The sequence below is a fragment of the Capra hircus genome, chromosome 5 (assembly GCF_001704415.2).
Source record: "Capra hircus breed San Clemente chromosome 5, ASM170441v1, whole genome shotgun sequence".
NCBI lineage: Eukaryota > Metazoa > Chordata > Mammalia > Artiodactyla > Bovidae > Capra > Capra hircus.
In genome coordinates, this window is record NC_030812.1 from 68,352,570 (window position 1) to 68,378,879 (window position 26,310).

Sequence of the window (26,310 nt, forward strand, 5' to 3'; positions counted from 1 at the left end):
TCCATTGGGTGCTTATTTTTCTATTTTTTATTTAAATATATTTTAAAAAATGCCACAATGGTGTTAGTTTCTGCCTAAATCTTCATCCATGGTTGAACAGGACTGGGAAGACATTTAGAAAACAGCTGCCTGCTGGCCTGGAGGTGGAGTAGAAGAGCAGGACGGTCTTGGCTGAGCCATCAGCTCTTTGACCTCTCACAGGCCTCCTTTGAGCTTCAGCTCCCTTTGGCCCCTCCCACTTCCTGCCCAGAGTCGTCTTCTCTGTTGGCCCTCACAGTCTTTTTTGTTTTCCAGGAGAGGACTGTGTTTCCCAGGTAAGTGGAAAGGACTCATGGAGGAGGGTAAAGGAGAGTATTAAGGCTGGTTTTCTTTTTAGTATGCTATGTATGATGGTAGAGGCAATTGGAATGAGAAATAATCTCCAATTTTACACCAACTCAGTTCCGTGGAGTCAGGGGAAAAACTGGTTTTGGTGTTTTGGAAACTTGATCAAGAATCAACATTTTGTATGCCTATGGCTGATTCATATTGACGTATGGCAAAAACCATCACAATATTGTAGTTACCTCTAATTAAAATAAATAATTTTTTTAAAAGAATCGATATTTTGATTCACTCTCAAAACCAGTGATCTAAATCTGCCTTATATTCAAGACCAAAAGAATAAATAATGACAAAATCTGTCAAAAAGTTGTGGTTAAATTTTGAACATGCAGTGATCAATCATCTAATTCATATTTTAGCCAAATTATTTTCATCCCTTCTACTTTCTATTGCTTTTTCCCCCACTTTATCAATTTTTAGTCCTTCTTAGTACCTTGAGATGGACAAGTGAGAGAAAAAGAGATGGAATTCCATTCAATGAAGCTTTCTGTTTACTGCAGTCATATATTATGTGAGGGGTTAGGTTCTAAAGAGAGACCATAAGGTAAAAATCATGTAAAGTCAAAGTTATCCTTGAAAATTCCTCAAATGAAACCATAAGACCTAGGAAACACCATGTCTTGTTTTGTTTTGTCTCCAGAATTGAAGCTGATTTATGGGTTGGTTTGTTTGTTTTTGGCCACGCTTGTGGTTTGTGGGATCTTCCCTAATCTAGTGTCCAACCTGGGCCCAGGGAATCCCTGGAAGTCCAGTGGTTAGGACTCTGGGCTTCCACTACAAGGGACCTGGGTTTGGTCTCTGGTTAGAAAACTAGGTTCCCACAAACCACTTGGTGCAACCAGAAAAACCCAAAACAACAACAACAGAAATAATATGATTTGGCTAGGGAGTGAAAAAAATGAGTCCTAAACACTGGGCAATGGGAATTCCTGGAAACGGATAAATGTTTCTTCACTTGAGCATTAGATAAAATAATTGACTTGTATTGGGGGATGGATTAAAAGGGAAGATAAGTACCTTCAAACACTAGGCTCATATTCTGTATGGTGAAGTCAGGACCAGTGACACCATTTTCAAGGTTCCATGCAAAATGAAAATGCAGAGCTCCTTGTTCAAAAATGAGTGAGAATTTCAAGTAGGCAGCAGCAAAGCTTTAAATTAAGTATGAGGCTCCTCTAAGCATAGGGTCATGAGCCACTGCATGCCCAAGAAGCTAGCCTTGGATAAGGAGCTTGGACCCGTAATGAGAAACTTGGAAACAGACATCAACTCAGGAAGTGAAGCCTCACAACTCCTATAAAGAGAAGAAGGGGTTAACATCACTGCCGGGGTTTCAACCATGCTTTTGTGCTCCCTACTCCACCTCTCATTGATGTCAGGTTGAAATTGCATTACGTTGATGCTGGGAAAGATTGAAGGCAGGAGGAGAAGGGGAAGACAGAGGATGAGATGGTTGATGGCACCACCAACTCAATAGACATGAGTTTGAGTAAACTCTAGGAGTTGGTGATGGACAGGAAGGCTTGGTGTGCTGCAGCCCATGGGGTTGCAGAGTTGCACATGACTGAGTGACTGAACTGAACTGAGATCAGCACACGATGCAACCCCACTATAAACGTTAAGCTGCTAAGAGGTTGCAAATCCACATCAAAATTACATTTTTGGATCTTCTGATTTATTCAAGGATTCACTGTAACTTAAAACTCAGATTTAAGATGTGTCAAAAGAAGTATTTAAATTTTTTTGCCGAGTAAAAATGTCGATCTGCCTTGAGTAATCCGCCAAAGGCAATAGATCAAATTTAATCTATTGTGTAATTTACAGGGAAAGCAAATTGCATTACCATGAGCTCTCAAAGTGCTTCAAAAAAGAAAAGTTAAAAAAATTAAGTGTGACAATACGTCTTCTTCACATAAACAGTTAATTATTTTACTTAGTAAAGAGGTTGCCTTTTCAGAGGTTTTTTTTTTTTTTTTTTTTCCGGAAGGTCATGAACTAATCTGTGCAAAGAGGATTTTATTTTATGACTGCCTGGGCTCTTTGGGTAAGAATATGATACAAGGCTCTCTCTGATATTTTAAGGAAGCTGCCTAATATTTTACAGGACTATATTTCTTCATAGTGCTTTTATATACAAGCCAGTCTAAGGGCAATTGGTCAGGAGATTTCCTGACCAAGAGGTTAACTGACCAAGAGGTTTCCAAATAGCAAGTTATTTAATGTTGATGTAATAGAAGATTATTTTTCCAGGAGATTTTTCTCTCTGGCATGGGTCTCTGATGTTACCCTACCTTTTATGCCTCAAAGTTCTCACCCCAGCAGATGCTGAAACTTGACTCATCTGTTTTGACAAAAATTGCTTCCTTGTGGCTTTGAGAATCACACATTTGAGCTTTAAAATATGTGCCATGCCCAGGATCAGGCAGCTGGTGACCCAGGTAGATTGGACAACTCTCCTGACTCATGCTTACCTGCTTCACATTATGTAATATGACAAAACAATACTTAACAAGCTCCTGCAAAGCTAACAAAGAAAGCAAAGCTGCCATGTGTCATTGTCACAGTGTCCAGAAGTTTGGGGGATATTTTTAGTTAATCTTTCTATTGTGGAGTCTCTAGGGTGGTGATAGCAGTTGTGTGGTGGTGGTTATTTGGCAAGAATTGAAATTAGAGACTTCTGTCAACCTGACTTCTGATTCCAACAAACGGCATAAGCTAGGTTCATAGGAAAGAACCTGGGTGGCAATAGCATTTTCTCTTTAATCTCTTGATTTGTACCAAGTTGTGCATTTTAGGAGAAGGGAGGAAAGAGTGGCATTAGGAGACACAAATACAAATTTATTCAGATCACCAGCTAAGGTTGTTCAGAGTGGTTTGCCAAATAGTTTCAGCAACTCGCACTGATTGAGTGCTTACTGTGTACAACCTTAAGCACTTTACATGCTTTATCTCATTCCATCTTCACAATAGCCCAGTTAGATGGTTTTAATATTTTCTCACTGACCAAGATCTCATAGTAGTAAATGTCAGAGGGAGGGTTTGAACTCAAGATAGGGCCATTTTTAACACTGAATGATTCCATCTAGGTTAACTGACTTTCCATCCTCCTTTAGAATGTTGCCTTTTTTTTTTTTTTCCTGCTAATAGAACCAATTTTCCCTCCACCAAGTGAAGTGAAGTGAAGTGGCTCAGTCGTGTCCGGCTCTTTGGGACCCCATGGACTATAGCCTACCAGGCTTCTCCATCCATGGGATTTTCCAGGCAAGAATACTGGAGTGGGTTGCTACTTCCTTCTCCAGGGGATCTTCCCGACCCAGGAATCGAACCCGGGTTTCCTGCATTGCAGGCAGACACTTTACCCTCTGAGCCACCAGGGAAGCCCTCCCTCCACCAAACCAGACATGATTTCAGCACTAAATGGAAGTATTTGAGCCTATACAAAAGTCACTTACATTCTTGCATGAAACTCTCTCTCAAATAACCCCCAATTTACACCTGGCAGAAGATGCAGTTTTCCTGTGTGCAGTTGGAGGAAGGGTGTTTCTGTAGACTCCGAAGCACACCCACAACAGAGCAGAACTGTAGGCCTGACCGCACAGAGCTCCTCTGGGACTGCTTATTTACATTAACCACTGTCGAAACTTCTGAAACTTCTCTCGGAGATAGGTGTTGCCAAGAACCCTAGGGGAAGTTAGATGCTTTATCTTTTGCGCGCATACGAAGTTTACGTCTTCAGAGATCCTGGGTGGGTGTGACTCCCAGGAGCTAATCGTCCTGTCCAGTCATATGCAAATCTGGACTCCTGTTTCTGTGGAGGTGCAGACACAAACATAGGTGACAATTTGGTTGCTGACGTGCGTGGGAATGCACTTGCCCAGTAGTGGGTTAGATTGTCTCTGTGTAGACCGTGTGATAGTGGGAACTTAATTTGGATCCCTGGTCTAGATGAGGGGTGTTTGGGTCGTAAAAGTTCCACCTGCGGCAGCTTGCTGCATTGCTCACGATGGTGTGGGGCCCTATAGACCAGTGGGGTCAATCCAGGGCTTCACGGGACTGTCCGCGGGCGGCTCCGCCCCGCCCCCAGAATCCCAGCTCTGCTCTGTCCCCCAGCGCCCCGACTGGCCCCGCCCCCAGAGCCCCAACAGGCCCCGCCTCCAATACCGGGCGCTGGGGAGGCACGGCTGTCCCAGTTCCGTAAACACTCCTCTCCCCGCCCCTAGCAGTACCCGGACTGCACCACTCTCAGCCCACGGGGGGGAACCGTTCCCTCTGGCATCCAAAATACCCCCAATCCGAGCTCTCCAGGGTCTCTTTCATTCGAAGTTGAGGCAGATGATTTCTATGAGGTCAGGTCTGTCAGAACTCTGACATGAAAGCTGAAGTGCCCTAGATTTACCCCGCTCCTTGATGCGGTCTTCCCCCCGCTCTCCGCTTACGTGGTGGCCACTCCGTGGCTGCCTCTCTAGAGTCCCTCCCGGCCCTTTAAATACCGCGTGGGGGGGGGGGGGCTGGGGAGGCTGAGGGTTGTTGGACTCGTGAGTTTCCAAGGTGTTTGTGCGGTCCTGGGCGAGGGAACACTCAAAGACCCCTGACGAGGAGTCCCTCAGTCGTCGTTCTCCTCAGCCTGTGTTCGTGCCGGACTCGGTGCGTACCATCCCCGGGGAAGAGGTCGCGGGCTCTGAGGTGACGGGCCAGATTGGCAGAGGGGGACGCGTCACCCCAGTAGCCGCCCGACAGCCTCCCCCACTTCACCTCGGAGCTGCGTCCTGGGACCCGCGGCCAGGGGCGGTAGAGCCCGGCTTCTCGCTTCCCCAACCCCCTCCCCATATCCCTTGTTTGACCTCGAACCGCCGTCCCACGTGGGAGCGGGGCGCGGGGACCGAGTGGCCGCGGCGGGTGTTGGGGTGGCCGCGGGCTTCGGGCCCTGGAGGGGCCGGGGTCGGGGTCGTGGCCGCTTGCCCTCTGTTTACCTCCCGCTGGACCCATGCCAGCGGCCGCGCCACGAGCGGCGTCCCACCATCCGGGCTCCGGGAGGGGGCACCTTGTAGCCTGCGACCGCTGGCCGGGCTGGGGTGGGTGAACCGAGCCGCGGTCAGGGCTGGGAGGGGCTCCGATCGTGTGTTTGGGGTTTGTTGCCGGGGTTTCCTCGGTACTCGCCTCGGCCTCCGCTGTCCCCTCCCCCAAGGGTTTGTTTTGACAGGAAACGTGCTGCTGAAGGGGAGGGGCGCCCCGGGGACGTGGGCGAGGGGTGTGTAGATACGTTCCCGCGACGGTACCCTTAGTTACCGGGAGGAGGCGGGACATGTGGGTCAACCCCAGGTTGGAACCCCTGAGGCCCTCCGGGGTGGCTTGTGCTTCCCAAGGCTGCTACTTTGGATGGTGCCACTCCAGGTCACAGCGATGATTTGGGGTGGCACGTGGACGAACATGGTTAAGTGTTTTCATTAGTGTTAAGGAAAACTGTTCCGTTAAACCGAGCGATTTCACAGTGATACGAAGTTTCCTTTCAAAACAAATCTATTTAAATCCAAAAATCTCGTCCAGATAAAGAGAAGTGTTTGCTAGAGCACAGGTGAGGATGGAGATGTGGAAACAGTCGTGAAGAAAGGTCGTCAGGTGACTAAGTCTTGGGAAACCTCTTCGATGGTTATCCTGTTATTGTCCCCAGTGGGCCCCTGGGCCCCCAAGATCCCCGTGGTCCCATGGTTTCCAGCCCAGTCAAAAACCTGGCTCTGTCCAACCTGCCAAATTTAATGAGGTTATGACAGTGGTTCCCATTTTAGGGGTGCCCAGCCTGCCTTTTCGCCCTGCCTTGGGGGATTTCATCTATCATCCTGGCAGCCCCTGGAGGTTGCCTGACTTAAAGTAACCCAGGGCTGAAGATACCCAGTCCTGTATGAAGCAGCTTCAGTGCCCTTTTGTGGAGGGTTGAGGGCCCAGAGGAGGAAACAGGTACTAAAACAGGTCAGCCAGAGGTGGGAGAAGTGTTTTCAAGTGTGCACAGTCCCTAGAAATCCTTTCCCTGATGCTGTAATGTTATGGGTGGCATGAACATCTGCTTTTTTAGACAATGACTGGCTTTGTTGGCCTTTATCTAGCTCTTTGTTGGCCTTTATCTAGCTCTTTGTTGGCTCTAATATGATGAAGACCAGTATTCTGTAGCTGAATGGAGCAGGCACCTACCTCTCTGTTCTGTTTTTTGCTTTGCTGCGTGTGGGTAGCTCTTTAGCACTGCTAGTGTTTAGTAGTGGTTCTAAAGCAGCACTTTGCAGAAGATGAAGATTTCCCATATCATCTGCAGGGTTTTCTTCAAAGTCCAACCTGACTCCTGTGAGTCCCTACCCTTTACTATAGATATATGAATGCTTGTCCTTGCACCCAACCTTGATCAGGTCTTGAAGGATGATACCTGCTAGATGTTTCTTGAAATTTTCTTTTTCATGACTTAACCTTAATTGGCTGGGTTCCCATTCCTCAGGGCCCTGCTGGATAATCTGAGTAATTCACTTCAGAATGCTTCTGACTCATGCTAGCTGTAAGCAATTAACCCTTTTGATAATATTTGGGTTTTATAGAGGGATTTTGCCGTACATAAAGAAAGGCTCCCTGATGGAGGATTTTCAGTCACTCTGGTGTGGTGGGTGAGAATGATTTTGGTCAATGAACTCTTTCAGTGATGCCCTTTGTGGTATGGCACTGGAGCAGAAACCCTGGGGGGAAGGTCAGCTTGTTATCGCATGTGCAAGGGTCCATGTGGTAATGGATAGATCAGTTCAGCAGCGTGGGAGTGGAAAGAATGAACAGTTCTCCACATTTTCTATAGGCATCCTAGAGTGGTAAAGAGCACAGGCTTTAGGGATCCACTGCCTGGATTAGAGTTGTGCCTCTGCCACTGCTGTGACCCCTAGAGCAAATTATTTAACCTCTCTGAGCCTCAGGTTCTTCCCTCTAAAAAGAGAACAATGATGATTTCTTTGCTAACAAGGTTATAATGAAGATTCGAGAAGATAAAACACTTTAAGCTCTTGTTATAGGGGCTGAATCATAGTAAGTACTCAATAACTGTTGCCTCCAAATGTTATTTTTTGCTACCAGTTTAGCATTAGGAAGGTGGAAATCTACAATGTGAAAGTTTCCTTAAGCTCTGGGACTGTGAGTCTTTGCTAATTTGAATTATTGCTGCCTTGGAAATGTGTTGAAATAGGCACTGGAAATTGGAGGAAGAAGACATAGCTTCTTCCTGAAAGGAGTTTAAAATTTAGTGGGCAGACAGATTTGCAGACAATTATCTTTCAGTGACCACATAATGGGAATATAAACAATGTGACTGAGGCAGAGGAGAAAGGTAACTCAAGTTGTCTTGTGAATAGTGTAACTTAATTTGTCAGTGATGCTCACTGAGCTCTTGCTCTATCCCAGGCAGCATTCTGAGCTCTAAGATGACTAATAAATGCAATGAGTAGGGAACTCAAGGAAGGTCACTTTGAAGTTGTAACATTTGCTTTCAAGTCTGAATGACAATAAGGCTCCAACCACGCAGTGATCAGGGAAAAGAACATCCCACTGGAAGGGAATAGCAGGTGCAAGTGCTCCAAAGAAGGAAGTTTGGCATGTCAGAGTAACCCAAAGAAAGCCATTATGTTCAGAATATGAAGAACTAGGGGGAGAACGGTAACAGAATAAAGGGTTACTGCTGCTGCTGCTAAGTCGCTTCAGTCGAGTCTGACTCTGTGCGACCCCATAGATGGAAGCCCACCAGGCTCCCCCATCCCTGGGATTCTCCAGGCAAGAACACTGGAGTGGGTTGCCATTTCCTTCTCCAATGCATGAAAGTGAAAAGTGAAGGTAAAGTCGCTCAGTCGTGTCCACCTCTTCACGACCCCATGGACTGCAGCCTACCAGGCTCCTCCGTCCATGGGATTTCCAGGCAAGAGTACTGGAGTGGGGTGCCATTGCCTTCTCCGAGAATAAAGGGTACAAAGGCCAAATCACAGAAGGATTATAAACCACTGCCAAGAGACCTTGTAGGAAAAGGGGACCCACCTGGAGAAGAACACTTAAAAGGGATTTCTTTTGCCTTTTCTGAAGGGTTCTGGACAATTTCTTGTTTTATTCATTAGGCACTGTTCAAGAAGGACATTGGGAAAGTTTGTCTAGAAGAGATTTTGTAATAGAGTGCTATCTAAGCTAACGTAACAGTGGGAACAATCAAGATCATAAAACTACAGGAGACTGGACTGTTCTGAATTAGACTTGAACTTTTGGTACAGTACTTCTTCTTCTAACCTTTTACTTTGCAGTAATTTCAAACTTACAGAAAAAGTTGCAAGAACAGTACAAAGAACTCCCTATTATCTACCTTTTACTCATATTCACCTATTAGCATTTTCTTCCATAGGCTTCATTGTTTTCTCTTTTTCTCTCATTTGAATCATTGGAGAGAAAGTTGCATATATCATAGGCCTTTATTCCTCAATGGAATAAAGGACACTTTTTTCTTGTCCTGTGCAATGGAATAAGCACACTTATCAACTTCAGTAAATTTGACTTTATAATACAGACAGTAGATTGAAGTACTATAACCGTGTTGTCAACTGATGCAATAATGTTTGTTATAGCATTTTTAAATTTGGTACAGGATACAATCTGGGATCATCTACTGTACTCAGTTGTCAAGTCCCCTTTCATTATCCTCAACCTTTCTTTGTTTTTTTATGACACTGTCATGTTTTAAAAATTTATAATTTCTAATAAGAATAAAATAATATTTCATATCTGTCAAGCACTTAGTAGGAGTTTAAATACATAAACTATTTCAATTACAACAGTTCTATAAAGTAGATAATACTGCTGTCCCCAATTCATCTAAGGGTAAGTTCCCTGTCTCCAGTCTATAGGTATCATGAGTTGAGATAAAAAATCCAGTCCTCCTGGCTCCAGAGCCAATGTCCTTACTGCCTTGGAGACATGTGCATGGTGACTGGTGCATCTTTGCAGTTCTGAACCAGTGCCAGATCACTTGCAGGTAGATCTTGCTGCAGAAAGAAAATAAGAAAGTAAAGTCAGTTATCTGGACGCAGCCTAAGGATCACTGGCAAATTAAAAACTGATTTCCCCCTTATATGTGGTGAAATGCAGGATGAGCCCCTTCAGGTCTCTGTAACTTGTTCCTTCTTCTCTAAAATGCCAGTGGTCATATAGTTATTCATTCCACAATAAATATTTAAGTGCCTCCTGCCTCCCTGTCATTGACCTTGGAAGGAATGATTATACTGCCTTTATTATTACAAAATGTGGAACAGTACAATAAAAAATGTGATTATTCTCTTTGAATAGTGATACCCCATAGTGCTTGAGGCTTTGTTTTGGTGTTACCTCCGCTCTTCACATTGACTTTACCTATGGCCATTGAGTAAATCCTACCATGTGGGATGAGATGTGGTATTCCCAGAAAGTTGTCTAGTTTGTTTGTGAGTTGCACTGGTGAAGGTTAAGTAGATCTAGTTTGTTGGTATTAGAAGCATTACATTTCTTAGAGAAACAACCTGCTTTTGTTGTCGCTATTCTAAGAGAGAATCCAAAATAGCTTTAAAGGCAGTCTAATTACCCTTAATGCTTTTGAGTCCATTAGCTTTGTCCCCAGATGACCTATGTGGACACCTGAGACCAAGAAAGGTAAGAGCAAGTATGAAGGAACTTGCAGAAGACTGTTTATACCATGATGCGCCATTTGCTTTTGATTTTTGTATTTCAAACAAATGCAAGAGTTCTGTCTTCGGTCAACTCCCAGTCTTTGTTAACTGTAGGGGAACATGCTTTTATCACCACAGAATGAAACTATTCTTCCCTCCAGAGGTTCTAATGCCTAAAATGATGATAACAACAACTACCAAAGCAAATAACACTAACAGCAGCAAACATCTGTATCCTGTTTACTCTGTATCAGACATTGTTCCAATATATACTGCCTGAATGAAATCTCTCACCAACCCTATGAATTAGGTATTATTAATTTGAGAATGCAGGCCATTTCTTTTGGCCTCAAAGAAAAGTTTCTGCTCAGATCCATGAAAACCCAGCTGTCATGTAGAGGCTTCTACCAATTAAACAGGATTTCTGAACATTTTGACGCTTTTACATTTTTTTTACATCCCCTATGCCAGAAACTCTACTTCCAGTGAATTGTTGAAAGAAAGCAAGCTGTGTATGTGCTATGCTCAATCACTTCAGTTGTGTCCAACTTTTTGCCGCCCCATGGACTGTAGCCCACCAGGCTCCACTGTTCATGGGATTTTCCAGGCAAGAATACTGGAGTGGGTTGCCATTTCCTCCTCTAGGATATCTTCCCAACCCAGGAATTGAATGCTCGGTTCCTGCACCTCCTGCATTGCAGGCAGATGCTTTGCCCACTGAGCCAGCTGGGGAGCCTGGAAGAAACCATAGTTGCATGTTATTGAGCATGTCTGCCATGAAACATTTGATTTCTCAGAACTTCTAGTGATGTGATGCTTCACAGAACTCTGGGTTTATATAGCATTTTAGCACTTCCTCATAAAAGGCACCTGATATGTGGCCCAACCCCCTCAGAAAAATGAGGTGAAGAGAGCAGATGTGTTGTTGGTGAAGTCATGCAGCAAATCAACAGCAGAGTCAGGCCTCACACCCGGGACTTCTACCTCCCAACCTTTTCATTTTTTTCCAAATCTTTGTACTTACCTGCCTCGTTAAACACAATTAAGAAACCTATGAGGTGTGCCATTCAGCTGGAGTATAAAAATGAAATGGACAGTTTTAGCTATTAACCTAGTTCATAAATTCCAATGGATGAAAAGCTTTTATTCACTTTTACTTAGAAAAATAGCCAAAGTGAAGAGAAATGATCTCAGAGCATCATGGCACAGTTGTCACAGCTGAATGAATGAAAGAAATAATGAAGTGGAAGCAGAGCTTAAGGTATTCTAGTTTAAGAGTATGACAGGACCAGGGAATATGAGTCCTAAAGCCTCAGAAGGCAGGTAGAGGTGGTAGGTTCTTTGCTCCAGGCCTTAACCTGTGACAGCAACAGGTCTGTAAATGTGGAATATCAGTTTGCGAATGTTCTGGTTGCAATTGTACCAGATGGGATTCGGGATTCCGATTCAGCTGACACCGAATGAATGCTTGTCACACACTTGACACTGATGGTGGACAAGACACAGTTTCTGCCTTAGTAAGGGGAGTCAGAAGTAGCCAGGGGAGGAAAATAACTATGAGGGTCTAAGTACTATTGGGCAGATACCAGAGATGTGCTTCAGGTAGACAGAGAAGAGTGCCCTTAGCTCTGGCCAGGCGTAGAGGGAGGGCTTCCTGGTTTCCTTTCCTTGAAAACCAGCATTTTCAAGAAATGCCATCCATGAGAAGTAAAACATTGGCAAAGAGAGAAAGCCAGAGGGAAGGGCAAGCACTCCATTTTGGGACTTGGGGTTTGGTGGAATTGAAAGGATTAGAGTGGACCATTTTCTTCTTCCTCTAGCGCCAGCCACACCCACACCCCCTTCTATCAGATGGGAGTTAAAGCGCAAGGCTAGTTTGCCTGGGGTAAAGGAGGTAAGCCCACCACTGAGAATGCCAGGGGTCAGACCTTTTGTAGCCTGTGTCCAAGGTGTTTGGTTTGGGGACTCTGGGAGTAGTGTCTCTATGCGGAAGCTTTCTGGCAGCTCCAGCACCACTCCACTCCCTCCCCTTCAGTCTGCAGAGGCAGCCTCTGAGTTGGTGATTTTCTGTTTGTGAAAGTGGAGGGCTGAGGAAGAGTGCATTTCTACAAGTGGCACGACTGTAGAGATTGCTTGGGTGAGGCCAGGGGCAAGTGCCCTTGACTTCTGACCTTCAGTAAGTCCCTCTTAGGCCCATCCATTTCTCTGTCATCACCCAGAGGATAAAAAAAGTAGCCCTGTTTCTCTCAGCAAAGACTCAATCCCTCCACTTGGACAGCTTGCCTGTCCTTTCTGTTGCTTCCTCAGCAGTGCCTTGGTGTCCCCTTCCTTGTCCTCCAGCATCTCTGACACACAGCTTTAGGTAACTGGACTTTAGAGCCATGAGAGGATGGCCTTGCATATCTTGTTCACTGTTACTTTTCCCTGGGCTTGGTGCACAGTAGGTGCTTAATACATTTGAAAGGGACCATTTGATGAAGGACAGAAATGGTATGGACCTAACAGAAGCAGAAGATATTAAGAAGAAGTGGCAAGAATACACAGAAGAACTGTACAAAAAAGATCTTCACGACCCAGATAATCATGATGGTGTGATCACTCACCTAGAGCCAGGCATCCTGGAATGTGAAATCAAGTGGGCCTTAGAAAGCATCACTACAAACAAAGCTAGAGGAGGTGATGGAATTCCAGTTGAGCTATTTCAAATCCTGAAAGATGATGCTGTGAAAGTGCCGCACTCAATACGCCAGCAAATTTGGAAAACTCAGCAGTGGCTCCAGGACTGGAAAAGGTCAGTTTTCATCTCAATCCCAAAGAAAGGCAATGCCAAAGAATGCTCAAACTACCACACAATTGCACTCATCTCACATGCTAGTAAAGTAATGCTCAAAATGCTCCAAGCCAGGCTTCAACAATACGTGAACTGTGAACTTCCTGATGTTCAAGCTGGTTTTAGAAAAGGCAGAGGAACCAGAGATCAAATTGCCAACATCCACTGGATCATGGAAAAAGCCAGAGAGTTCCAAAAAAACATCTATTTCTGCTTTATTGACTATGCCAAAGCCTTTGACTGTGTGGATCACAATAAACTGCGGAAAATTCTGAAAGAGATGGGAATACCAGACCACCTGACCTGCCTGTATGCAGGTCAGGAAGCAACAGTTAGAACTGGACGTGGAACAACAGACTGGTTCCAAATAGGAAAAGGAGCCCGTCAAGGCTGTATATTGTCACCCTGCTTATTTAACTTCTATGCAGAGTACATCATGAGAAACGCTAGGCTGGAAGAAGCACAAGCTGGAATCCAGATTGCTGGGAGAAATATCAATAACCTCAGATATGCAGATGACACCACCCTTATGGCAGAAAGTGAAGAGGAACTAAAAAGCCTCGTGATGAAAGTGAAAGAGGAGTGAAAAAGTTGGCCTAAAGCTCAACATTTAGAAAACTAAGATCATGGCATCTGGTCCTATCACTTCATGGGAAATAGATGGGGAAACAGTGTCAGACTTTATTTTTGGGGGCTCCAAAATCACTGCAGATGGTGACTGCAGCCATGAAATTAAAAGATGCTTACTCCTTGGAAGAAAAGTTATGACTAACCTAGATAGCATATTCAAAAGCAGAGACATTACTTTGCCAACAAAGGTCCGTGTAGTCAAGGCTATGGTTTTTCCAGTAGTCATGTATGGATGTGAGAGTTCGATGGTGAAGAAAGCTGAGTGCCAAAGAATTGATGCTTTTGAACTGTGGTGTTGGAGAAGACTCTTGAGAGTCCCTTGGACTGCAAGGAGATCCAGCCAGTCCATTCTAAAGGAAATCAGTCCTCGGTGCTCATTGGAAGGACTGATGCTGAAGCTGAAACTCCAGTACTTTGGCCACCTCATGCGAAGAGTTGACTCATTGGAAAAGACTCTGATGCTGGAAGGGATTGGGGGCAGGAGGAGAAGGGGCTGACAGAGGATAAGATGGCTGGATGGCATCATGGACTTGATGGACATGAGTTTGAGTAAACTCCAGGAGTTGGTGGACAGGGAGGCCTGGCGTGGTGCTATTCATAGGGTCGCAAACAGTTGGACACAGCTGAGCGACTGAACTGACTGATTGAAGGAACTTCAGGTATTTCCAGGCATTCTATGGGTAGTTGTGGTTTCATATTCCGACAGTTTTAAAAGCTCAGAGAACCTCATTTCTGGTTCAGGTTTAAAGACACTCGATGCACTCTTACTGTCATTACCATCTATTCAGGATTTGAGGTGCCTCTCTCCTCAGGCCTGGGTTTCCTCTTAGTGTCAGCTAGCACCACACTCATGTATCAGGGCCAGCTCCTTCACAGGCGTGGCTGAGGATCCTGAGTTCTGGCCTGAGCATCCTGCATACCCCAGGTCTCCTTTCCAGGGAGTGACTGGGCCCACTGCCCCGCCCTTCCCTGGGAAGCAATCTGATGTCCCAGAAACAGCCCTGGATGTTGAGTCCAGAGACTGGCTTTGTGGCACAGCAAGTCTCCCAGAGCCTGTTCTCCCCCAGCCTGTGAACCAGCATCTTTGTGCCTGCTTGTTCATTGGGTGGCTGTGGGTACTTGGTAAATTATCAAGTACAAACCAAAGATTGGGCCTTGTGCTTTATAGTGTGGCAGTTTGTGGCAAAATGGATGAGGAAAACCTATACACTTGCCAGCCAGAGCTGTTACTTAGTAGCTCCTCTTTCTCTAGGAGGCTCACAGACAACTAAAGAGACTGATTTCAAAAATATTTTATGTAAAACAAAGAGGAATAGTAATAGCTAACATGTGAATGCTGTGCTGAGCACTTTAATAAGATGAATCCTGTTTCATCTTCAACCAACCCCATGAGGTGAGTCTGTCAGCCCAGCTTTACTCCGGAGGGAGGAAGTTGAGTGACTTCTCCAAGGTCACCTGGCAAAAGGCAGAACCAGCTTCTAACCTGGAGCCCCACACTCTTAACTCTTACCCTCCCACGCTTCAGCAGCCCTCTGAGGAGAGAGCATGTGCTCTGTACATTGTTTTTAGAGGATCTGTTTTTGCTGGGAGCTGCTCCATGTTCACACTGAGTATGTCCCATGGGAGCTCATACCTGTGCCTCTGGAGTCCCTTTCTGAAGGCAGTCTTGCAGGCCTAGTGACAGGCTGGCCTGGGTGCCACGGGAGGAAGGAGGTAATCTGCTGGGGGCCTTTCCGGTGTTGTGTCACAGAGGACGTGGCTGTCTATGCTGGAGGAGGCACGAGCACCACTGGTGGAAGCACCGTGCAAGGTTGACACAGGGTCTGTTTGTCTGTGCAGGTGCTGTCTCTACCCACACTCCCGCAACACAAAATGCCCTTCAATGGTGAGAAGCAGTGTGTGGGCGAGGACCAGCCAAGCGATTCTGACTCTTCCCGGTTTTCCGAGAGCATGGCTTCTCTCAGTGACTACGAGTGCTCCAGGCAGAGCTTCACAAGCGACTCCTCCAGCAAATCCAGCTCTCCTGCCTGTAAGCCAACAGGGAGCAGAGCCTGGGGGGTGCTGGGCATGGTTCTAGACACACATGTTTGTTTTATCTTTTAATCAATATTTAAAAAAATATTTATTTATCTGGCTGGGCCAGGTCTCAGTTGCAGCCTGCAAGCCCTATTTTTAGTTGCAGCATGCAAACTCTTAGTTGTGGCATGTGGGATCTATTTCCCTGACCAGGGATCGAACCCACGCCCCCTGCGTTGGGAACGTGGAGTCTTACCCACTGGACCACCAGGGAAGTCCCTAGATGCATGTTTGTGTGAGAGCAAAGTCCTGACTTCCCCTCCTTTCTAGACATACTGGAATGTCACTGGAAGGGCACCCCAGCTGTCTTGTACACACTCTCAGCAATAAATAGCCACTGAATATTAAAAAGCAGAGACATTACTTTGCCAACAAAGGTCCGTCTAGTCAAAGCTATGGTGTTTTTCAGTAGTCATGTATGGATGTGAGAGCTGGACCACAAAGAATGATGAGTACCAAAGAATTGATGATTTTGAACTGTGATGTTGGAGAAGACTTGAGAGTCCCTTGAACTGCAAGGAGATCAAACCAGTCAATCCTAAAGGAAATCAGTCCTGTGTATTCATTGGAAAGGCTGATGCTAAAACTGAAACTCCAATACTTTGGCTATCTAATGTGAAGAACAGACTCATTGGAAAAGACCCTGATGCTGGGCAATATTGAAGGCAGCAGGAGAAGTGGATGACAGAGGATGAGATGGTTGGATGGCATCACTGACTCGATAGACATGAGTTTGAGTAAGCTCCGGGAGTTGATGATGGACAGGGAAGCCTGGCATGCTTCCCTATGAGGCCATAGGGTCTCAGAGTCAGATAGGACTGAGCAACTGAACTGAACTGAAGTTTACAGTCTGTCTGTTTCTATTTTCATCACAGTCTCTGATCTTTGGTTTGACTGTAAATCAGATCTTCCAACCCCACCCTGTCTTCTCTCTCACTTGGTGGAAAACTACTCCTCGAGATCTTTTTTTGAGTCACATTCAAGGCAGAATTCAAATCAGTCCTTTCTGATTTACGTGGAAGGAAACTTGCCTCAACTCAAGGGTCAGGCAGGAAGTGAATCTAATGGGTTTCCTGCTGATTTCAAAAACTGTTGTGCAAATCACCCGAGAAAAGGGGTGCCCATGAGGAGAATTACTACACTAGGGATGTGAGAGTTAAAAGATGGCCATGGAGACATCTTTTTCCTTTTTTGTGTGTGGATGCTAGAGATGTGCAAAGCAGTGTATTTGTCTTTTATTTATTTTTTTTAGCTTTTTAATTGACATTTTATATAGAAAATATAACCCCTTAAGTTGTCAGTGCAAATGCAGAGAGAAGCAACTAACATTAATATGATCAAATGCCCTCTTTGGAAAAAGCTTGTTCATCTGTATTTAAGTTAGTACATTCTCATTTTTTAAAACATGGAAAAGTAGATAGAAAAGAAAATATTGCCTGTAACGTCACCCAAAGACGACAGCTGTGACAGTGCTTTGTCGTATTTTCATTTTTCACATAGACATACATGTGCACATGTACTCTTTTTGCCTACTATTTTAACTAAAACATTTACTCATGATAATGTTTTTTTAAACATTTTTATGACTACTTATTACTTTATCAAGTGAATATAACATCAGTTTATTGAACTTCTGTTTATCATTGGGCATTTAGTTCATTTCCTTTTTTTTTTTTTTTCGCTTTACAAATAGTGCCTTATGAACATTGTAGTGCATAAAGCCTTTTGAAGAATTCCTTTGTATTTAATTAGGTTCCTGGACTAAAGGGTACAGACATTTTCAAGGAGAATGTTGATGGGAAAGAGAATTGGCAAAAGAATTTGTTAGCAGCCACCCAGCTTTCAGTGCTTTCTCTCATTCTTTATACTATATATGGGGTTGACGTCTCCAGCAGGGCACCTGGGCGTCCTGAAAAAGGATTTTACTAATTGTGTACCACCATTCCTTCCATTCCTTCCTCCTCCTCTTCTTCCTCTTCCATCTCCCTCTTCTCCACCATCTCCTTGTCTGCTTCTCATTTCTGAAATTATTTTAGATAGCAAAGCACTGGTGACAGTCAGCATTATTTAAGGCAGTGGTTTTTAATTAACAGAAGCTGAGAGTTCCAGGAATGATTTCAAAAAGACATGACTTACTAGAATAATTTTTGAATAATATTTTTCAAATAATTGAAATAATTCTTTACTCCCTATTTCCTACTGAGAAGTAGATGATCAACTTATCAGATTTATTTTAATTATCTGCATTTATGGAATTTTTGCCACGTTTCTTACTTAAATTATCTTGTTTAATTACTTCAGGACAGTCCTTCGAGCAGGTTAAGTTATGCTTCAGTGAGGTCAAATGGTAACCACCAATTAGCAAAACTTATAATTATACTATACTGCATAGTTTTAAAAAATCAGTTAGTTCATAGTGAGCCAGCTTAAATTAATGTTATAAATTACAGTATAAAAAGTAGTCATCAATTTCCTGTAGAGTACATGTAATAGATGCAGATAGTAGTATGTGCTGAAAAATGAAGTGATTTAATTTTTAAAAGTAACTTGTAGTAGCCTATATTAATAAAAAATTTCTAAGAAACATTTGACAGTTTATTATCAATACAGTAACTGAAGCTATCAAAGGAATTTAAAAATTTTTGAAGCCGTAAGTATCAAGCATGGGAATCTACCTGCTTTAGTATACATTCTTCTTACTTGTAAAACCTTGGAAATAATACGCTGGAGTAGCTTAAACCTTGTGTGCATCAGAACGTGTCACTAGTTGGCAATCCTCTTCCACAATTCCTTTGTTTTCTTTTCAGCAACGAGCCCTCCCAGGGTTGTGACATTTGACGAAGTGATGGCTGCAGCAAGGAATTTGTCAAACATGACTCTTGCTCACGAGATAGCTGTAAATGAGAACTTTCAACTGAAACAGGATGCCCTCCCTGAGAGCAGGTAACCTGGAGGCGTCTGTTGTGCACGAACTGTGCTGCAGGCTCTGTGTGTGTGTATGTGTGTGTCCTGCAAACACAAATATTCGCACTGATTCCTGGACAGTCTCATATAATGTCTACTGGGAGTTAACAGTACAGTAAGCCCCTACATATGAACCGTCAAGTTGCAAACTTTCAAAGATTCGAGTGTGCCCCTGTATGCCAGCTGTTGGACTGTACTACTGTATTTTAAAGGTACAATACTGTAAGACTAAAAATGTTTTATTTTTTGTGTGTACTTATTTTTTGTGTATTACTTGTGTGAAAAATATTATAAAACTATTACAATATAGTACTCTACAGCCAATTGTGTGAGTTGGGTACCTAGTCTAACTTTGTTGGTACAGGCATGCTAAGTCGCTTCAGTCATGTCTGACTCTTTGCAGTCTCATGGACTGTAGCCCACCAGGCTCCTCTGTCCATGGGATTCTCCAGGCAAGCATACTGGAGCGGGCTGCCATGCGAACAAATTGGACTTACAAATGTTCTCTCAGAATGGAACTCATTCATATATAGGGGACTTACTATATTTAGTTCTCTAACAAGGTCTTTTATTTGTTTTCAAAACCATTCTTCTAGGGAATATGTCACTCATAGAGTTTTAGAATTCAGTTTATATGTCACTTCCTGAGCGGAGCTTTTCCTGACATTCCTGAGCCCACTAGACTACATGAAATCACCTTCTGAAGACTCCTATAGCCCCCTCTCCCTCTGTTAAGGTGTCTTATAATTGTTAAGGTGTCTTATAATTTTAGGTTTGATGTCTGTCTTTTCCGCTGGACCCAAAGCCCTGTTAATGGAGAAACTATGTCTATATTGTTTGCTCTGTCCTTATTGCCCAGCAGAGTGCCTGACACATTGTACATGCTCAAGAAATGTTTTCAGCCTGACTTATTAAAAACTGATATTCAGATTGTAAAAGACAAATGAATGCAGCTGAGCTGCCAGAATGATGCGTCTGTCTAGAAGCCTAGATGGGAGGTAGGAATCATGACAGCATAGGGACCCCCGGTTAACATCATGCCCAAGGGATCTCTAGTTAGAGCCATGTCCTTATACCCCACCTCAGTCTTTCCAGTTTTGGTGGTTCACAAGTCCCCTGGGACAAAGAGAAGAAAAGGCTTGAAGCCATGACAGCAGGTGAATAAGTTTTAGAGGCAAAATTGGCCCATGGATAACAACACTGAATCTGAAAGCTCACAGTGCCATTTATAAATCAGGAGGCATTCTCTCTATCAGCGAAGACAACATATAATATTTGATTCCATTCAGCAAGTTTTTGTTTTAAAGCAGGAAAAGAGTAAATATAGTAGTTTTCCTTTTTAAAATTATGGATCATAGTCCTCCTCCTGGGGATGTTGTTCATAATAATCATGAATACTTTTTAAGATTACTGGCCAAAGTAGGTGTATCTGTTTGGTTTTCTACAGTGACCACATTTCACTACGATCCTTTTTATCAGCTCTGCTGCTCTACCCCCAGGCTAGGTCACCATCGTCTCTGACCTGGACTCTTTCTATCCTAGCTGATTGTCCAGTCTTCATGCTTAGCTCCTGGAAGTCCATCCTCCACATACACAGTCAGCCACAGTTATCTTTCTAAAGGGTAAATCAGATTAAACCCTGATATTGCTTAAAAACCTTCAGTGGTTCTATCACACTTAGAATGAATATTCCAACTCTATAGTATGACTAGCAAGGCCCTTCTTCACCAACCGTGCCTCTTATTCCTTCCCTCCTGCTTGCTTCAGCCACACTGGCTTCCTTTGTGATCCTGCGGCACACCAGCTTGATCCTATCCCGAGGATTTTTTCCGTCTTCCTTCTTTTTTAATGTTTTCCCATAGGTCTTTACCAGCTGCTTTCTTTTCCCCATTCGTGTCTTAGAAAAGCTTCCTTCTACCGCCCCATCGAATGGGCACCCTCTTCATCACTGTGGACTGCATTGTCTTCTTCATGGCTCTGAAATTGTCTTACTCACTGTCAATGTGTTTTTTGTCTTTCTGTTTCTGCCAACATATAAGCTTTTTGAGAGCACACTCTTTTTGAAACACCCCAGTGCCTGAAACAGGGCCTACCACATGTTGAATTTTGAATAAACATTTATTGACTAATAAAAATGAATTTTTAAATTTAAAATGAGTATGATTTTTGAAGTGCAGCAAAAGACAAATTGGGAATATTTGTGCTTTAAATTCATAAGTTGCAAATACAGACTGAATGAGGGCCCTTCAGAATCAGACCTTGGGGTTTGACTTGGCTCTGCTGAAACTGTATCTGAGCCTCACATTCTCCACAATACTCACTCTGAATGCATGCTCCTGGGCATGTAAGTGCCTTGCACATGGGTATTTTGATACTGTGGAAGATAGGAATTCCCCTTTTCTTCATTTTCTGCCATGGCTAGAAAATGTGAGCAAGAGAAACAGCACACAGGATTCGGACACATTACCTTTGCTTAAAAGTGAAATAGCATAGCATTAGCTGTTGACCTTTCAGATGATTCTCCACAGTGGCTAAGTTGTTACTATTTTTTTTTCATCAAAGCATCATCCTTTATTACTTGTGACAAATGAGGAGACAGGCAATTGCTCTCAAAGCACTGTCTCCTTTACTGTTTAAAAAATGGCTGACTCTCATATTTTACCAAGTATTTTCTTGGGGAGAAACACTTGGTAAAATAAGTCAGATTTCTGATACTGGGTAGGAATACTTATAAATGATTTGACTGATCTCATCACTACCCACCCCAAATTAGAAATCTAAGAAGTTTGGAAAACTTAAACTCAGACATCCTTCCAGGAGCTATAAAGTTGTTTTAGCTCATTCATGCTTGGTGCATTCAAGCCAAGTACCTGCGGCTTGTAAAGTCAAGAGCAAAAATCCATTCCTGCAATGTGTGCCTTTCTAATTGTTCTGTGATTGCTTGAAAGCATTGCAGACATTGGGAATGGCATTTATGTTGAATAAATCTACTCAGGCAACTAGACTAAGTTTTAACATTTAAAGTGGCTGAGTAGAGTATAGTATTTGCAGTTACAAAAACAGTTTTAAGTCACGCTTCTCAGAAAGCTAGTTTTTATTTCTAACATATTGTATATTTTAGCTATTTGAGCTTTAAAAAGAAAAATTTAAGTGATATGCTCAACTGTCAAATTATCAATTCATTCACCATGCATTCAGTAAACCTTCAGTAAATACCAAGCACTATGCTAGGTGTGGTGGCAGGTACCTAGAAGAAGTGGCCTCTATCTGAGAGAGGCGCACAGCCCTGTGAGGGATAGAAATTTCAAGTGATTACAGTTCAGGGAAATATGTGCTTTTCTAAAAGCAGTTTCAAAATGGTATAGGAGTTCAGTGGGGATGTGTATTTTAACACCACCTATTTTGGGACATTGACATTGACAGGATAAAGCAAGGTGGCCACCTATTCTATTGTGAGGCTTTCCTAGGAAGGTTCCTATTTCAGCAGTGTGGTCTGGCCAACTTTAAATGGGACATCTAAGCTGGAGCTGGCAGGCATTCAAATGCATGTCTCCTTGGGGCCAATCTGTTCTGTTCCATGCCACGAAACATCCGCTATAAAGGAAAGAACAACGTGGCCACCTCATCCTAAACACCTAGACCAGATCTGAAGATCTGTGTAGAAGACTAGCTGTGGGAACTTCCCTGGTGGTCTGGTGGTTGAGATTCTGCTGCCAATGCAGGGGTCACAGGTTTGATCCCTGGTCTGGGAATTAACATCCCACATGCTGTGCAGTGTGGCCAAAATATTAAAAAAAAAAAGGGGGGAGGAGTGGTGGATGGGTGAAATAAGGTATCTCCTTGGGATGGAATTTTCTTTATTTTTATTTCTGGCTGCACCAGGTGTTGTTTTTACATGGGCTTTCTCTGGTTGCAGGGCATGGGCTTCTCATTGCTGTGGCTTCTCTTGTTGCGGAGCGTAGGCTCTAGATGCGGGCTTCAGTAGTTGTGCACACAAGTTCAGTAGCTGTGGCTCCAGGCTTAGTTGCTCCATGGCATGTGGAATCTTCCCAGACCAGGGATCAAACCTGTGTCTGCTACACTGACAGGCAGATTCTTATCCACTGTGCCACCAGGGAAGTCCTAGGACAGAATTTTATGAGCTTGTTGAAAGCTATAGGAAGGAAGCACTTAAAAAATTTAGGGGAGACACTTAAGACAGAATATTAAATGAAATAAGTATATACTATTGTACAGACCACTACTATAAAAATTGTATTGAGACCATTCATTGAAATATGTCAAATATGTCAAAAGATTAATAATAGAATTATGAGCAGTTTTTATACTCTGTTTTTCTGCATTTCCTAAGATTTCTACAATGTGCCTATTTCTTTTATAATTAGGAAAAATAGTGCTTATGTAAAAAAAAGTGATTCATTTCATTCCCATAGCTTGGCCGGTCGAGTGAGGCACATTGTCCATCAGGCCTTCTGGGATGTCTTGGAATCAGAACTGAATGCAGAGCCTCCCGAGTATGAACACGCCATCAAACTGTTTGAAGAAATCAGAGAGGCAAGTTGATGTTGTTTGTATTCATTAGTAATCCTCTGCCCTTCCCCCACCCCCGCCACCGAGGCTGTTTTTCTGTTCTCTAAAGAGTATTGGAGGCTTCTTTTGAAACACTGAGCCAGTTCAATCACTGGAAGAGTTTTTGCTTGCATCTCTGAGAGGAGGATGGAGACGGGGGAAGAGGGCAGTGACAGGAACACAGGCCCATGCTTAGCTGGTAGGCGGCGGCTATGGTGCTTCAGAGCACAGAGCCCAGATTAGATAGGTCTGCTTTAGTGATCTGCTTCTGCTTTCTCCTAAGTCTCAGCCTCCTGAGTGAGTGAAGTGAAAGTCGCTCAGTCATGTCCAACTCTTTGAGACCCCGTGAACTATACAGCCCATGGAATTTTCTAGGCCAGAATACTGGAGTGGATAGCCTTTCCCTTCTCCAGGGGATCTTCCCAACCTAGGGATCAAACTCAGGTTTCTTGCCTTGCAGGCAGAGTCTTTACCATCAGAGATGCAAGGGAAGCCGAAGTCTCCTGAGTAGTTGCAAGAATTAAATCAGATGACAGTCATGGCTAACATTTCACAAGACACTTGCTCTGTGCTAAGCACTAGAGTATTCATTTATTCCTTACCATAATGCTATGAGGTAGTTATGCCTGTTACTATTTTATATAAAGAAACTGAGTTCCCTGACTCATCCAAGGTCACACAGCTTTGAGGGGCAGAAGGTATTTGAACTGAGGCACTCCTGCTCAGAGATCATGCTCCTAACCACGTGCTGTGTGTATAAGTACAGTGTCTACTGTGTCATGAATAGGTTGCTCCCATAGTATATAATGTGCATGCATGCATGCTAAGTTGCTTTAGTTGTGTCCAACTCTTTACAACCTTATGGACTGTAACCCACCAGGCTCCTCTGTCCTTGAGATTATCCAGGCAAGAATACAGAAGTGGGTTGCCATGCCTCCCTCTAGGGATCTTTCCAACTCAGGGATCGAATCCCTGTCTCTTACATCTCCTGCATTGTCAGGAGGGTTCTTCACCACTAGTGCCATCTGGGAAGCCGATAATATATATTTCACGTGTAAATATACTGTATTATACTAATGAGGCGCGTAGGGGTGTTACTATTTGCCCTTCTTTAAAAGGTTCTTTTGGATCCCTGATCTGCAACTTTTTCTTTCTTTGCATGATTTCTCTGTAAACTTTTTAAAGTTCTTTCAATACTATTGCTGCCTTACCAGTTATTTTCATTATGATGGTGTTAGTAACTTCCCACAGGAGGGAAGGGAAGGCTTTCATTCAGAAGTGCCGGGGTCCAGCCCCAGTGGATCCAGGGTAATTCGAAGGGTGGACGGAATCAGCAAAGAAAAACTTACTTATTTAGAAATGTAAAGAGAGATTAGGGAAGAATAGTATAGTAGGAAAATTAGTGGAGAAAAGAGGCTGAATAACTTGGTTTACACAGAGAGCTAATAAAACCTCGAGACAAGAGGTTTGCACCATCTACGTAGGGCACTGGCGCCCGCTTGAATAGTGGAGGGTAACCCGCCTTGGGCTCCCTCTCATGTGGGTCTTAGAAGCCAGGGCAAGTAAGTAGACATGGTGAGCCTACACGCCCCACATGGGAATTCAGCCAGAAAAGAAGAGAAGGAGAAAAGACCACACGGGGGAAACCAGTCTTTCCAGTGACTGGCTCATCCTTTATTGTTTGGGAAAGCCTTTTATACTTTTGGTTGTACATAGAGATCAATGGATAATACAAAATTATGCAGCATCAGCAGCCCTGACTCTTATCGAGACCAGGCTTTCTCTCTGCATGCCTAGCTGTATACACAAGTCTTAGGTGATTTACATCATCTTCTGGCCAGGAGGCCAATTAACATTTTACGGCCCTTTTCTGATAAGGGTCTGTCAACCAAAAAACTTATTTGCCCTTAAAAGTGTTGTTCTTCCCAAAGTCTGGTGCCACTCTCAGAAAGCACTAATTAAGGTCACATTCTTACATAGCAAAGACACAACGATTTATAACAAAGAAAGAGGAGTACAGTGATTTATAACAAAGAGAAAGTTTACTAACTCAAAAGCCTAGTGTTGCTAACATCAAAATTACTATATTCCTTTTTCTATATCCCAATTACATTGATTAATATCCTCCAGGTGCCTAAAAGATGAAGAATATGGAGGTCTGGCAGCAGTCATTGACTCAACAGTGAAACCCATCACCAGTATAATTTTTAGCTTTTTAGGAAAGGCTCTATATCTTTAAGATGCTTTAAGCTTCATGCCTCTCGAAGTTGGGGGCCGTAAACAATCACAAGTATAGTTAAACCTGTCAGGCAAGTTAGAGAGCCATCAAAGGGGTTTGAGCTGAAACACTCCTTTTATTTGCAGGAGACTGTCAATTGGAGCTCTAAGTTAACTTTTTCCAGAGAAAGGTGGTGGGGAATAGCCCCCTGTTATGTCAAAAGAGTGGAAAGCGCAGTACAATAAAGCAGGCAGACTCTGGTTTTGGGGGGTAGATGTTCAAGAAAATTCAGCGAGGCTCCCTTAAGGCCCGACTCGCCTTTGCCTGTCAGACCCCTTAACCTCCTGACCTTTGCCATGGACGGGACTCCTCGTGCTGGCTCCCGGCACAGAAGATAGAGCTTTCTTTTTAGGATAGGACCCTGTCATGCTTCTCTGATCTACCACCGAGTCGGGGCAAACTTCTATGATATCCAGGGCATTCAAATACTGAGGGCAGGGAGCTTGGCCATCTAGACACTGAATTTTAAAAAATGACAGCCTTTCTTCATGTAATGATGCTGTTCATTCTCCCTGTGCAGATTCTCCTCTCTTTCCTGACTCCTGGTGGCAACAGGCTTCGCAACCAGATTTGTGAAGTTTTAGACACAGACCTCATTAGGCAGCAGGCTGAGCACAGTGCTGTCGACATCCAAGGCCTGGCCAACTACGTCATCAGTACCATGGGAAAGCTGTGCGCCCCTGTGCGAGATGATGACATCCGAGAGTTGAAGGCTACCAGCAACATCGTGGAGGTGCTGAGGTTAGTGCTGGCTGCTTGCATTTTCTTAAGGTACCTATGAGTGCATTCAGAAGGGAAATGTGGGAATTGAGGGGCACAGAATAGTAACTGGTCTCCCAAAGGAACCCTTAACCCTAGGAGAAAAACTGACTAAGCAAGGGGTCAGT

General features: G+C 43.7%; 1 protein-coding gene across 2 annotated transcripts in view; it reads left to right on the top strand.

Moving 5' to 3' along the window:
• Positions 237-26,310, top strand: part of TCP11L2 (t-complex 11 like 2) — a 46,335-nt gene continuing 20,261 nt past the window's right edge. Inside the window, exons 1-5 of one of the 2 annotated variants that reach the window (XM_005680574.3) lie at positions 237-314; positions 15,376-15,565; positions 18,420-18,555; positions 23,010-23,130; positions 25,944-26,164. In XM_005680574.3, coding sequence (XP_005680631.1) covers positions 15,409-15,565; positions 18,420-18,555; positions 23,010-23,130; positions 25,944-26,164 — 635 coding nt within the window. In that variant the 5' untranslated portion in view covers positions 237-314; positions 15,376-15,408. Of the gene's footprint in view, positions 315-4,863; positions 5,029-15,375; positions 15,566-18,419; positions 18,556-23,009; positions 23,131-25,943; positions 26,165-26,310 lie in introns of those variants that run through there. The other variant, XM_005680573.3, reaches the window with a different exon arrangement.